General features: G+C 45.1%; 7 protein-coding genes across 7 annotated transcripts; 5 read left to right on the top strand and 2 right to left on the bottom strand.

The window, feature by feature from the left end:
• Window positions 1–1,911: 1,911 nt before the first annotated feature.
• On the bottom strand, window positions 1,912–3,504 carry LACBIDRAFT_314277 (uncharacterized protein; the record flags this gene model as incomplete). The annotated part of the gene is made up of 6 exons (XM_001877940.1): window positions 1,912–2,374; window positions 2,426–2,565; window positions 2,620–2,719; window positions 2,766–3,022; window positions 3,072–3,221; window positions 3,271–3,504. 6 exons carry the CDS (start codon window positions 3,502–3,504, stop codon window positions 1,912–1,914), a joined length of 1,344 nt encoding a protein of 447 aa, XP_001877975.1.
• A 164-nt stretch (window positions 3,505–3,668) lies between these two features.
• Window positions 3,669–4,771, top strand: LACBIDRAFT_324489 (GPI-anchored small secreted protein; the record flags this gene model as incomplete). Its single annotated transcript, XM_001877589.1, has 4 exons — window positions 3,669–3,698; window positions 3,812–3,813; window positions 3,871–4,054; window positions 4,169–4,771. 4 exons carry the CDS (start codon window positions 3,669–3,671, stop codon window positions 4,769–4,771), a joined length of 819 nt encoding a protein of 272 aa, XP_001877624.1.
• Window positions 4,772–5,224: 453 nt separating this feature from the next.
• LACBIDRAFT_324490 (uncharacterized protein) lies at window positions 5,225–5,873 on the top strand (the record flags this gene model as incomplete). Its single annotated transcript, XM_001877590.1, has 5 exons — window positions 5,225–5,228; window positions 5,291–5,304; window positions 5,360–5,578; window positions 5,630–5,722; window positions 5,814–5,873. The coding sequence occupies 5 exons, from the start codon at window positions 5,225–5,227 to the stop codon at window positions 5,871–5,873; spliced, it is 390 nt and encodes a 129-aa protein (XP_001877625.1).
• A 296-nt stretch (window positions 5,874–6,169) lies between these two features.
• Window positions 6,170–7,561, top strand: LACBIDRAFT_324491 (uncharacterized protein; the record flags this gene model as incomplete). The annotated part of the gene is made up of 6 exons (XM_001877591.1): window positions 6,170–6,505; window positions 6,559–6,615; window positions 6,674–7,010; window positions 7,031–7,061; window positions 7,094–7,356; window positions 7,416–7,561. 6 exons carry the CDS (start codon window positions 6,170–6,172, stop codon window positions 7,559–7,561), a joined length of 1,170 nt encoding a protein of 389 aa, XP_001877626.1.
• Window positions 7,562–8,993: 1,432 nt separating this feature from the next.
• On the top strand, window positions 8,994–10,451 carry LACBIDRAFT_324492 (uncharacterized protein; the record flags this gene model as incomplete). The annotated part of the gene is made up of 5 exons (XM_001877592.1): window positions 8,994–9,145; window positions 9,229–9,304; window positions 9,353–9,775; window positions 9,808–9,847; window positions 9,997–10,451. 5 exons carry the CDS (start codon window positions 8,994–8,996, stop codon window positions 10,449–10,451), a joined length of 1,146 nt encoding a protein of 381 aa, XP_001877627.1.
• A 2,097-nt stretch (window positions 10,452–12,548) lies between these two features.
• On the top strand, window positions 12,549–13,351 carry LACBIDRAFT_324493 (uncharacterized protein; the record flags this gene model as incomplete). The annotated part of the gene is made up of 4 exons (XM_001877593.1): window positions 12,549–12,671; window positions 12,721–13,002; window positions 13,050–13,222; window positions 13,282–13,351. 4 exons carry the CDS (start codon window positions 12,549–12,551, stop codon window positions 13,349–13,351), a joined length of 648 nt encoding a protein of 215 aa, XP_001877628.1.
• A 135-nt stretch (window positions 13,352–13,486) lies between these two features.
• Window positions 13,487–14,020, bottom strand: LACBIDRAFT_324494 (uncharacterized protein; the record flags this gene model as incomplete). Its single annotated transcript, XM_001877941.1, has 1 exon — window positions 13,487–14,020. The coding sequence occupies one exon, from the start codon at window positions 14,018–14,020 to the stop codon at window positions 13,487–13,489; it is 534 nt and encodes a 177-aa protein (XP_001877976.1).
• Between the last annotated feature and the right edge of the window lie 111 nt (window positions 14,021–14,131).

Consider the following 14,131-nt stretch of genomic DNA (forward strand, 5'->3'; position numbering starts at 1 on the left):
GATGGTGCCAGGGAGAAAGCCCAACCAATGGTTTGGAAAGGGGAGCTTGGATACAGAAGGTCGAGAAAACTGAGGATAAGATGGAGGTATCTTAGTGCGATGGTACCACCCATACCATGTTGTTCAACCAGCTCCTGAATGTCTTACCTTTTCCACTCCTTGTCATACTTTGATCACTTTGGACTATCTGCTTACCTGACTCTATATCTCACTATGCTTACCTCTATGTCTCACTATGCTTAAATCAGGACTTATCTTTACACCTCACATGTGTGAGGCAATAAATGTTTTTTGTTTTGACCTTTTATCCTCAGATCAGTGACGCAGATAAGATATTATAAGATAAGATTGGTGAAGGTAATATTCATAAAAAGATATTGTAATATTTTAGACTCAGATTGGCGAAGATAATATTCATAAAGCGATATTGTTACATTTTAAACTCCGCTTACAGGATCAATTACCCAACCACAGCACCACGGCATTCCTAAAATGGTAGGAAACCAAAGAATCCGCGCAAGGGAACCAGTAATTTCCGCGCACAAATAATAATTTTTGCAGCACTGATAATATTTCTGGGCACCTCATAAATCTGTCAATAAGTTTCCGCGCATGTAGTAAAAGTTTCTGCGCAACCAAATGTATTTTTGCGCACACATATCAACTTTTCCGTGCACAATCAACATTTGCGCGCACTGAACTTAATTCTGCGCAAGTATACTAATGATTCTGCGCAGTGACTGTATTTTCGCGCAACACTACAAATAGTTGTGCGCACAACATACATTTTTCCGCGCCGACATATGAACTCTGGGAATACTTACCCAAACGGACCGCCATACCCGCTTGCCTTCAATTTTATTTTATACTTCCGTTTTGACACTTGATGAGCCGTCGTGACTTTATCACCTCGCTTCGAGACAATCTCTCGTACTTCTCATGATGCGCGGTGGGTTTTGGCAGCGGAATTATGTCGCTGAGTATATTCATTTCCAGTATATGTGTCGTTGGTGAATCAGAGCCGCCATGCACATTGTTACGTTTTGGTTCCTACAGACTTTCGCATGAAACCACATCGTAACGCGCCTCCTTGCGCTAAAATTCCATCATCTGCGAGAATGGTAAGGGAGACACGAGTCACTCTCGCCGTCTTTATCCTCTTAATTATGGCGGTCCGTTTGGGTAAGTATTCCCAGAGTTCATATGTCGGCGCGGAAAAATGTATGTTGTGCGCACAACTATTTGTAGTGTTGCGCGAAAATACAGTCACTGCGCAGAATCATTAGTATACTTGCGCAGAATTAAGTTCAGTGCGCGCAAATGTTGATTGTGCACGGAAAAGTTGATATGTGTGCGCAAAAATACATTTGGTTGCGCAGAAACTTTTACTACATGCGCGGAAACTTATTGACAGATTTATGAGGTGCCCAGAAATATTATCAGTGCTGCAAAAATTATTATTTGTGCGCGGAAATTACTGGTTCCCTTGCGCGGATTCTTTGGTTTCCTACCATTTTAGGAATGCCGTGGTGCTGTGGTTGGGTAATTGATCCTGTAAGCGGAGTTTAAAATGTAACAATATCGCTTTATGAATATTATCTTCGCCAATCTGAGTCTAAAATATTACAATATCTTTTTATGAATATTACCTTCACCAATCTTATCTTATAATATCTTATCTGCGTCACTGATCTGAGGATAAAAGGTCAAAACAAAAAACATTTATTGCCTCACACATGTGAGGTGTAAAGATAAGTCCTGATTTAAGCATAGTGAGACATAGAGGTAAGCATAGTGAGATATAGAGTCAGGTAAGCAGATAGTCCAAAGTGATCAAAGTATGACAAGGAGTGGAAAAGGTAAGACATTCAGGAGCTGGTTGAACAACATGGTATGGGTGGTACCATCGCACTAAGATACCTCCATCTTATCCTCAGTTTTCTCGACCTTCTGTATCCAAGCTCCCCTTTCCAAACCATTGGTTGGGCTTTCTCCCTGGCACCATCGAAAGCCCTCAGGAAGTGTGTAAGTCGCACTCCATGGGCAGTCTTCGCACTTGAGAATGCTTGGTTGCTGTCTCGTAGACTTGGGAGATGTTTTGAAGCCACTACATTCTGGGCACTGGATCGAAGCTGGAGTATCGTTGCCCATTGGGCGAGCACCTGGGTGTGTCCATCGAAATGTGGTAATGGCGTTTGGTTGGAATAAAACAACGTCGGTATGAGCCCCAAGGGCTTGTTGCTCTCGAAGGACATTGATTAGGCCAATCCGATCATGAACATAGTTCTGCAGAGCCAAGTCCATCACAAATTTATGGGTGGATGACGGCTGGAAGTTAGGTTGCGAAAAACAGAGAATTTTGTCGAAGAGGTCTCTGAGAAATAAATGTCAAAATTCATCTTTCATATCATGGATAAAAACATACTTAGCAGCTATGCCTTTTACAGCATCCCTGGAGTCAGGCCGACTTGATAGGGCCCCGCAAGACAGCAAATTCAGAATATTTTTCCTTTTCTCCCTTTTTAACAGATTACAGAAACGCTCTGGAAAAAGAACCGCCCACAGCTGCAATGGAACATAATAGATTAGAATAGTGGCCAAGAAACAAGATATACTGACCTGATCAACAGGTGCTGCACTTTTATTGTTTGGGGCTGTGTGCAGGTCCCCTGATTCTGGAACAGAGTGTGTCGTAATAACAACCAAGAACCGAGTCCACCTGATTGAAATATTAGCTTCAGAGAAACAATGTTGAAGTCACATACTCCTTGAAGTCACCATCTTCAAACTCTTGAAGCATGTTTTCCAACTGGGAGTTGAAATGCTTTCTTGGCTTGTTGAAGTTGAACGTCAAATTTACGAGTACCAGATTGCCGTGAAGATAAGGGGCTAAATGGTGGTAGGTGAGAATGGATGGTGAGTCTGTCATCCCCTCAAGGTGAATTGAGATGATAGCCAAGGGAGTTGTGTTCATCTTTGGCCAGTTTTCTCTACCTGCACCACGGGATCGGAATTTCCATGGCTAAGCCCAAATAAATATTAGTGAGAAGGAAATTAAATCAAAAACATACATAGGAGACCAATTTTCCGGCTCTTTTGAAGCAGGGAGGACATACAAAACCATCCTTCGTTCCAAAATCAATGCATACAGAGCAGATGCCAATGATTTTGCAGGTTGTGCACACAGCTAAATCACCACCATCTCGACATCCGCTGCACCACTGAATAATTTCCTCAGTGAGATAAATAGAAGCAAATATCACAACTCACAATCACGGGGGGTAACCGATCACCAGAGGTTGTGAAGAGTAAATTTTCATTGCTGGAGAAATTTTGAGTCTTATGCCCACTGGAGTCCTCAGCGATCATTGAAGCTTCCTCAAGAAGAGAAATTCGGGGAGCAGGGGCGCCACAGGCATGTTTTTTCGGTGCATAGTTGACTGCTTTGCTGGGTTTCGGTGCATAGTTGACTCCTTTGCTGGGTCGGAGGTTACGAGTAGACATAGAAGTGATGCAGGATTTCGATGAAAACAGGTTTGTTATATATCAAAGTCATTACATAGCCTTATATCACAAGAACATAGTGATTACATTGCCTTGTATCAAGAACACAGCCATCGTGATATAGCCTTCCATACATAGCCATTTTCAAACATCTATCTTTGTTGATGTTGCTGTGCATCATTGTCGTCACAGCTGTGCGTCATCATCAACACAGCCATGCATTGTCAACATCACAGCTTGACTTCCAAAGGTCCCAGGATGCGAGAAGCATGTCCATTTAACTGGTATACCTATTATTATACTGTAGCTGTGTGTAGGGTACCAACGGCCTCGGCAGCATTACATCCTGAATTGATGTACCTTTAGCAACCAGGCTCATGTTACACGTTACGAGCCCAAAATAAGCAACCATTCATCCTGGCTGAGCACTCACAGAGCACTCAGGCTGAACACTCACAGAGCGCTCAGGCTGAACAACCATGGCATTACCAACCGGGCCTCTGTTACACGTTACATCATGGAAATAGTTGGTACCATACACACAGCTACAGTACATACAGAAAAACTAAAGGGGGGGCAGCATCGTCATCGTCGCCGTAGAACCTACCCCTCGTCAAACACCCATTGGGCCGGCCACCACCTGCATACGAGGCGGTAACCGTAGACACACATCACATACGAATGCGTGTCCTGTGGGGTCGATGTGTGGGCATTCGTCGTCTTCGTCGCCGTCCCCACATCCCACAAAGAGGGGGGGCCAGCGTCGTCGTCGTTGCGCCCACATCTGGCATGTATCATCCTCGTCACCATCCAGCTGTGCCCACATCCCTCAAAGAGGGGAGGGGCATTCGTCATCTTCGTCGCCGTCCCCACATCCCTCAAAGAGGGGGAGGGGCCAGCGTCGTCGTCGTTGTTGCAGCCACATCCGGCATGGATCGTCCTCGTCGCCGTCCAGCCGTTTCGTCGTCTTCGTCGCCGTCCCTACATCCCTCACAGCAACGTTGTCGCCGTCGTCAGCAAACACCGTCGCCGTCGTCAGCAAACACCGTCGCCGTCGTCAGCAACATTGTCGCCGTCGTCAGCAACGTTGTCGCCGTCGTCGGCAAACACCGTCACCGTCATCAGCAATGTTGTCGTCGCCGTCGCCACGAACGTTGTCACCACATCCACGTTGTTGTTGGCAAGACATTGGGGGAGGCGGAGTGGCGGGCAGAAGATGTTGAGAGGGGAAGCCGTGGTTGTCGTCCTTTCATTCGCGTGGTGCTGATAGGAATGGGAAACCGTGGTCGTCGTCCTCATTCGCGTGGTGCTGATGTGACAGATATCCCCCACACTCGAGAACCCCCGAAGAACACCCATTGGGCCGGCCACCACCTGCATACGAGGCGGCAACCGTAGACACGCATCGCATACGGATGCATGTCTTGTGGGGTCAACGTTGGGGGAGGTGGTGTGGGGGAAAGAATGATGGTTGAACGTGGAAGAAAGAAACACGAATCAAAATATCAACACGTATTTGCTTGTTTGGCTAACCTTTGTTTATCCAAACAGAGTCAATAAACAAAGATTTGTTTCGTGAATACTTAATACTATTGCCTCGCAATAACAACAGTGCGAATTGTTAAACCAATTCTAACTGATAGATAACATATTATAGACTACTCAACAAAAAAAACTAACTGAAACGACTTCAGGAACATATCTTAATAAGTCTGTCAACATGAGTGAACAGCGAAAAAAAGAATTGGTTAACCAAAATAACCTAACTCTACCAGCCCTTATATAGGAAAGTCTCCAAATGTAGGTGATCATTTCATTATAACTTGTTGAATGATTTGCTTATTTACCACTTCAGGACCTTGCATTTTTGGGAGAATTACAACATGGTGTCTATGACGATGAATGTGAGGGTCTTACAGAGGAAGAGATCAATGCATTTTACGGCTTTGCGGAGGATGGAGAATCACTAGATCTTGATGGAACATCTGATCAGGGATCGGAGGACTCGGAGGACTCAGAGGACTCGTATGAGTATGACAATGAGGAGCACAATGAACCAGGATCTGTGGACAATGTAATTAATCTGAATTTTATGACTTATTGACGTAAACTGACTGTTCATTAGATGCACAATGAACAAGGGTCTGAAGATGACATGGATTTGGATTCGGACCATGACTCCGACACAAAGGTTTCCGATCATGACTTCGACACAAAGGTGTGCTTTTCATGAAATTATAGACATGATCCATGATCTGACTTAGCATTGCAGGGAATTGATGCTAATATCCGACATGAGGCCATTCCAGTTCCCTTGGGATCTTGTCCATTCGATCAAGAAGGGCTGGACTTGTTTGAAAGCGGATTGAATTTATTAAAAGAGAGTGGTGAGCTTCCTGCCGGCTATGGAGTGACTCTAGATGAATTAGACGGAAATGAATTTGATGAAGAGGAGACAATTCAAGTCGGTATTAACAAAAATGGCCATCTCATGGCACTTCCACACCAAATTTGGAAACCTCGAACAGAATTATGGGTGCAAGGACTGTTTGTCATGACTAGTATTTTATCAGTGTCGAATTAATTTTTTATTTATCATGGTATTTAGTATATACATGTGGAACTTCATCGAGTATCAGAATCATCCCCTACCGTTTCCTTCGCCATGGCTCGCCGTTCATCGGGGAAGAGAAAGGCTAGCACACCTCCTTCAGCACGTTCCGCATCCCTTTCTGCTGATGAGAGCGACACTGTCTCCGATAACACCAAACCGGTGGCCAAAAGGCTTCGACTGACCTCTCCGGCACGTGTGAAGCAGGCAGCTTTGGCCAAGGTGGCAAGTTCCTCCAAGTCTGGTTCCTCGTCAAAGGGATTGGCTGGGTTTGCTGCCTTGATCAACAGTTCAAGCCTCTCTGCTGCCCGCAAGGAGACGAATCAGGGTCTTCGGTCAGGCTCCTCGAAATCGTCTCGTGGTCCATCGAAAGCTGCAGCAGGCAAAGTGGTATAATTTGTCTGTTCATGTAATGCTAAACACTGATCTTACCCATTATTTAGGATGATACGATCTTTTCTGTAGGAACGATTGTTTTCCTTATTGTTGGTGTTATGGCGGTATGTGTTTTGTTTTTTATCACTCATATTTTTATTCTGATATATTCCGATTATGTAGAATAAGGCAGCAAAACTTGACGATGCCACATCTTTTCTTCCAGCCTATGCTCTGCAATCTGATGTCGACATCTCTTCAGTCGCTCTGACTGGAATGAAGCAATCGGGCCTGTGTGTAACGAAGAGTTCTGGCTTCGATTTTCACCCAGATGACTCCTATCCAATTCTCGACACCAAGCTTCAGGCCCTTTTCCCTAAGCTATTCACATGGCTCTGGAAAGCGGAACCTGATGACGCTACTACTTCTTCCTGGCTAATCTGCATGAAACCTCCTCGTAGGAACCTCGCTGTATATTCTGATGACCGATTGCCCACTGGTATGGACATTATTGACGCTTGTAAGCTTGCAAATACCAAGGTTGGTGTCTCCCACCGGACACTCTTTCTGGGTGAGCTTCATTTCATCATATTTTTTGAGTAGCATGGATGCTAATTTTCTACCTATGCTAGTAACTCGTTATCCTGTTCCTGCAGCAACACTCCTTGAGTGGAAACCACGAATTTCATTGGCCCAGGACCCTGTCGTTAACAAAGACTCAGATGTCGATGACACTGATAATGACACCCCCAGCCCTACACTCAGCGCCATCCCCTTACCCTGCACCCAACGATCTTTGCGACCTCGCCATGTCAGGAGTGAAGATGAGGTAGAACAGGATATAATCAGCATCTCAAGCATGTCCGGTACGAAATTCAATTTCAGTGTTTAAATTCACAATTTAACTGTACATTTGTTGTTATAGATGGTGAATCGTCAGCCCCAGCACCTAAGATCCCTATTCCTGTCACCAAGGCCCCCACCATTTCATCCATCGAGGTGATGCAGGATTTCTTTCACTCGTCCTTCAATTTTGACAATGAGGAGAATCCTTGGGTCCCTAGAGCGTAGATACCACACCATAGTCACCATTTCCATTGAGGCGAGCATGACCTACATTCATTTTTAATCACATCGTAATTCCAACTATGCTACATTCTTTTTCCACCCAATATAATGTTCATCCAATATCGTGGTGGCCCCAATAAATTGAGACAATAATATATTGTTACATTTTAAACTCCGCCTACAGTGCCGAGGCTGCCAACAATACATCAATTACCTAATCACGGCACCACGGCATACTTAAAAAGGTAGGAAGCCAAAAAATCCGCACAAGGGTCTCAGTAATTTCCGCGCACGAATAATATTTTTTGCGGCACTTGATAATATTTCTGGGCACCTCATAAATCCGTCAATAAGTTTCCGTGCATGTAGTAAAAGTTTATGCGCAATCAAATGTATTTTTGCGCACACATGTCAACTTTTCTGTGCACAACTAACATTTCTGCGCACTGAATTTATTTCTGCGCAAGTACATAAATATTTTCGCAACACTACAAATGGTGACTTGAATTCTGCGCAACATTACAAAAAAAATTGCGCACAACATAGACTTTTGCGCGCCAACATGTACATTAAGGGAATACTTACCCAAACGGACCGCCATACGTGTTACCGAGTCGCGCAAGAAGAAGGAATTAACGTACACTAGGAATCACAGCAATGGGGGTGCAGTCTGGAGTTTTGGTCATGAGAGATGCTGAAGCGCTGAATGTTGATGGCCTCACACCTTTATACACCTCCCTGCAAACTCTTCGGAATTTCGTCGCCGCAACATCCAAAAACAGAAGTTTGTTTATCAAACCTGTACTGAACTCTAGTCTCTCCCCCATCTACACAGACTGCCGGCACCTACCCGCATTCCGGTTAAAGTCCAGGTAAATTCCGGGTGGGAACTTGCTGTATTTGATCTGTAATTATCAGCCAAATTGGATCTTGAGCTGATCACTTGACCCGTTTATCGTACGCGTCGCGTGAACATGAAATGTAACGAGGTGTCTCCTCCGACAGTCATCGACTCAGTAACCAAAATATTATGGAATTGGAGATGTGGGTGTTGTGTGGGTGTTGGTGTTAGGCGCCGGCCGCCTTGACGTCGGTGTAAACAGTAAATTGGTCACCGAAAAATCCGGAATCCTAGTGGGAATGTATCGTTCTGGGCAAAGCGAGCGGCGAGGGGGGCGAGAGAGGCACTCATACATCGGCTCAAGAGTCGTAAATGTCTCATGGGGAGAATACGAATCAATAGTATAGATAAGCGGTCTGCGATCATCGACAGATGGTATGGAAGAAAGAAGTTGATGACGGAGTCGAAGGAGAAAGGGCTCGACATCTCCATCCTTTGCGAAAGTGGTGAAGCTTGAGTTGCTTGTTTCTTCGAGTTGTTGTTGTTGATTGGTGACAAACAATACGCGCAAATTTGCTCTCCTGACTACATACGATGCCTCCGAAATGGAGTCCCCAATCCTTCCTCGACAGCATTCAACCCCCACCGTTCACTGTTCCACCTGACAGCGGCCTCGTCGTAACTGATGAAATGAAGAACCTCCTTGCGCGGCCTGGATTCATAAGTCTCAAAACAGGCGGACAAAGGTTACGACAGCTATACGTGGATCGTTGAGTTGCATCTGTCCCTTTGCAACTTTCCGAGTTTCTGACTTCTCCATCATAGATAGTCTCGGATTCAACATCTATGAGCTTACAGCTTTCGGCAAGGCATGTTACCTAGGTAGCTTTGACACCGCCAGAAAGGTGCGTCTTCAACGTCATCACTTGCAAGCTGACTTACTAAAACTACAGGCAGTAGAAAGCGGTACAGCTCCAGACCTCGAAGGGACGGAAACGGCTTTCAAGTTTGGATATGCGACCCTCATCATTGCAGGATCACAGCGTGTAGAGCCGATCAACGGCGGACCCACTCAACACGATGAAGTCCTCAAGTATCTTCTGTCCTGCGGCCTACCACCCAACGTCCCAGATATCTGTGGTTTCACTGCCCTGCACCACAGCGTCATCGGTGAATCGATACATCGCAAGGAAGATCTCATCAGGCTTCTTATCCAGTCTGAGGCCAATGTCAATTATCAAAATCGGTATGGCGAAGTGCCGTTATTTGGGGCTATGCAGAGGAACGATGTCCTCGGGATCGACCTTCTCATGGAGTATGGGGCAGATGTTCATATCGCAGAGGCGGATGGGAACACGCCGGAAGGGTTTTATTTGGTGTGTGGTCCGCAGGTGACGGCTGTTTTTAGGAAGTGGATGGGAAAACGAAAGGGGGAGGAGGCGCCGAGGGTAGAGAAGCGGTGCGATACTTGTGGGGATCCGAATAAACCGTTGAAAAATTGCTCAAAGTGCCATGTCGCGAGGTATTGTTCAACGGAATGCCAAAGTACGTGGATTCTTTTTTTCTTTCTTTCCTTCCTTTTTCACTCCGATTTCAGAAAAGGCCTGGCGAACACACAAGACAACCTGCATCCCATTCTCCGCATCTAACACAGTCACCCTCATCCCATTCTACGATTCTGCGAATCTCAACCTCATGCCCCTCCAACATATCGCCCGCAAAAGCTTTGGCATTCCCACCCCTGTGATCCCCGACACGCACGCCCGCGCTGCCCACATTCCCAAGGGTATTGCCGACGAATCAAAAAACATCATCATCAAGATCCAGGTGCCCATGACCCAACATACCGGCAATCTGCTTATATATACCAAGAAACGCGACTTCGTGTGCTATGTGCGGAGAGGGGACTGTCCGCAGGCGTATGATAAGGTTATGGAGGTTGTCAAAGCCAAGGGGGCTGGTGGCGCGAAGGCGTATTTTGCGGCTGAGCTGAGGAGCAAGGATGAGCTGGTAGTGAAGATCTCGCAGGTGTTGGCAGAGCAGCCGTTCTGAGGTGGTGATGGTCCTGCGGGGTCTCAAATGAGGGGCACAGGAAAATCTGCGTGCCATCTGCGGACACAGGTTGCGTGCCAGTTGCGAACCGAAAAGAAGTATCTGCGGTCACTTGCGTGCAGACCAATCCAGTTGCGTGCAAATTAGACCTAGCGAGCCGAGTATCTGCGGGCATCTGCGAGCATCAGCGCACCTTGCTGAGATTTCATATTTCTTGAGATTTCTTCAATGAGCACCATAATTATCCTTCTAGTTTAGTGTATCTGAATCTCTCTGATTCTTTCTGACTTGTTGGTTCGTACCTACTATCAGTGACCAGGAGTTTGAAACGATTTGGCCTTTGGCTGAATTATGCCACAACCGCTACACTCCGGGCCTCCAAATTTTGTGTGGTGGTGAATGTGTATCTCATGAACATGAATATATTTTTAGTTTTTTTATTGAACAGTGGTGGAAGCTGACGGAGGCTTACCGGTCATCGAAGTCGATTGTTTCAGGAGATTGAAATGGCTGTCACGTCCAAGTCACATCCAACTGTCAGAATTTTGATAGGTGATGCGACTGTCAGGGTTCAAAACCACGCAGCCCAAAATCACGTCTGTCACGCTCAGCAGACAAAGAATCGAAATTCATTGGATTATAAGCATAGTTCTTCACCTTTCTGCTCAATTTTTTCTATTTGAAGTCGCGTCGTTTACTAGTACATGCTTGTAAATTTTTAGATACCCTAATGCAAAGGATCGGATTAGATCTTGAAAATCATTTGCATACATCACGGTTTTGATGCACCAAAAACCACCTTTTAAAATCTTGAGCTCGTCAGACTCGGTTGTTGCACAAAAAAGGTTGATATTCATATTTGTAAGAGTCATAATTAGTCCAGAAAAAAATACCAGAAAGCCTGTGTCAAAATTAAGAGAGGAAATCAGGGATTTCAAACTCCTGAAGCATATCAAACTCCTGGTCACTGATAGTATAGGTCTGTACTAAGACCATTTTTATGCAGAAATGTACAAGTAATGCAGTGTCTGAGGCTATGACTAGTCAGCCACTGGCTTCTTACCATTATTTTCCTTCTTTATTGGACGTGATTGTGGTCGATTTTTTTCCAGAGACTTCGGGACTCAATAGCCAATGTCTGCCATTGTCGAGTGATGGAGTCTCACCTCTCATTCAGACTCGCTCTCTTCTTCCCATCCCAACTTGATTCCACACCAAATGAGGGACATTAGGGAAAACCAACTTTGGAAATCGATAGTGTTTGAAAGTCCGGTCCGGTCCGGTTATTGAGCCCTCAAGGGCTCTAACCGAGACCGAGACCGGTTACCTTGTGCCACGAAACCCAAAATAACCGAACCGGACTGCTACTAACCGATATAATCGGTTAGTAACGGTTAGCGGTCGGTTACATGACCGGTCCTAACCGGTTATTTCTCTGTACTAACATAATTACAAACCTATATTATATTTCTAATACAAGCATTATGCTGCATGCACCAGCGAGGCGTGTGTAGGTGAAACACCGCCTCGCACGATTTTCATAAACAACCTCGCAGGTCGAGTACACCCGACCTGCGAGCGTTTCTCATGGATCGCCATTGTTGTATCAATGTCACATTATCACACATGTGACGACAGGAAAATAGTCACTTAAATTTCAATTCACCGTAAATATGTCAATTCTCCACTAAAAAATATGATTTTTGGATCGTTAGAAAGCGTTTAAACAGGGGAATATTTGTGTGTAACGTTAGGACACAAAGACCGGTTATAACCGGTCCTAACCGGTTTTTGTTTGGTCTTGAATATTTTGGGATGACACCTAACCACTAGAGGCTGACACTTAGCAGCGGCAGCAGGCACCTTGCTTGCTGACAAATACACTGCTTTGCACCAATGCGAAGCGACTTTTTTTTCATAACGAAGGAAACAGTGTTCAAGAGCTAGTTACATGGAAATACATATTTAAACATTGGAAAGAGGACGACGGTATCATGGTTCTGAGTGTTGAACGTTAAATCGTTCAACGGTTTGAATTGACGAAAGTCAGACCGATCGATGATGTCATATACCCTGGCTTTGCTGTATCTCACCATTATGCCACAATTTTCTCCATATCCGCAATCTGACATGTTAAGGGACTTTGGTATTACTGAAGAACAACCGGTTTTCGATTACAACGTTAGAGAGATAGAAGCATCTCAAGCATCTCATGACCCGGTCGGTTGTTGTTCAGGATTGAAACCCATGACGTTGATATGTTCAACAGCCATTCGTACGCTTTGTCAAGTGTATCTTTTACGGTACAGACTGTACCAAACCGTTCTTGGTCAAGGTGCCATACCATGTTGGGATGCATAACCAGCAAACTGTTTCTTCTCTTGACACAAGCTACTGGTTACCACAAGGCGCCAGCGGTGCGATGGTAGTCTTTACTCCCAAAGTCTACGAGATATGCTCCCCCCCCCAAGAAGATTCTGAAGGAGAGTCCGTGTCTTCTCAGGATGAAGCTAATGTTGAACGTCTTTATTCAATCATTTATTCACCACAAGTTAGTGTCGTTGTCCTTATACTTTGCACTTTCTAAAAGGAAAATAGCCCCGAGAGGGTGTTCCCCATGGATTGAGGGTCAACCAGCTCGTTCACAGTTTCGAGGAGGATTTAGCAGATGATTGTCTGGGTAATATGCTGATCGCGTCGCGTCGATTCAACGATTCTCTTTGGGACACCAGTGAAAACGATATATCCAGAGCCAATGTTGTTCTGATAAGGTTTTTTTTTTTCCCCGGCGAAGCAAATTTTTCTAATGGCTTAACGTATGCTACGATAGTGCTGTGGACAGTGATGAATTTGTCGAACTTGATTGGCAGACAGTACTAGGAGAAGTAGATATATCGTAGAATAATTTTGAGTTAGCTTCGACATCGATGTGTATGCCATCAATATTGGTTAATGATCTTGAATTCCGGTTGTTGGATGTATGGTACCACAGTTAGATCTCCAAACCTGATTCTTAAAGTAAACAATAGCTCACTTTAAATGTAGCTGGCTGGTAAGTATCTTGCGTAAAATTGAGGAGTATTCTGACGATCAATGAACCGTATCGAAAGGGTTGTCGAATCAGTTACCCATGGTAGTTCTGGCAGACTGACTTTACGACCTCCTACTTGGATGATGTTTATCGAACGTAGACGCGGGAAATGTATTTTGTTCAGCATCGGTTGCAAATATTGCCAATCGAGATGTTTGCCATCGTCTGCCTCCATCACGAGGAATAGCTTTTCAAGTCTCCAACCACCAGCTGTTCGCCACCCGTCGAAGCCCTTGCTGACTTCGCTGAAGTCGCCGTGTTGCAGACGAGGACACGCACGCTGGTCACCAACGTGGTCTTGCATATATTTTGCAGTCGGCGCATGGCTGTTAACAATTAATACCGCTGCTGACATAGGACGGAGTGCCATACCAGAGACGGCAAGGATTTCGATGTTTGGTTTCCAATAATGTAGGAAGCCCGGTATCATCATTGCTGAATCATGATCGTGCACTACACGGAGGGCAGAGAAATCCATTATGGGACTTGCGTCGTTCCATTTCGCCTTGAATAGACGAAAAACGTGAACATGTCATTCCGCGCAAGATAGAATATGGTTGGTTTTGGGATGGACCGTCTGACGTCCTCT

Source organism: Laccaria bicolor, genomic scaffold (genome assembly GCF_000143565.1).
Source record: "Laccaria bicolor S238N-H82 LACBIscaffold_5 genomic scaffold, whole genome shotgun sequence".
Taxonomy (NCBI): Eukaryota; Fungi; Basidiomycota; class Agaricomycetes; order Agaricales; family Hydnangiaceae; genus Laccaria; species Laccaria bicolor.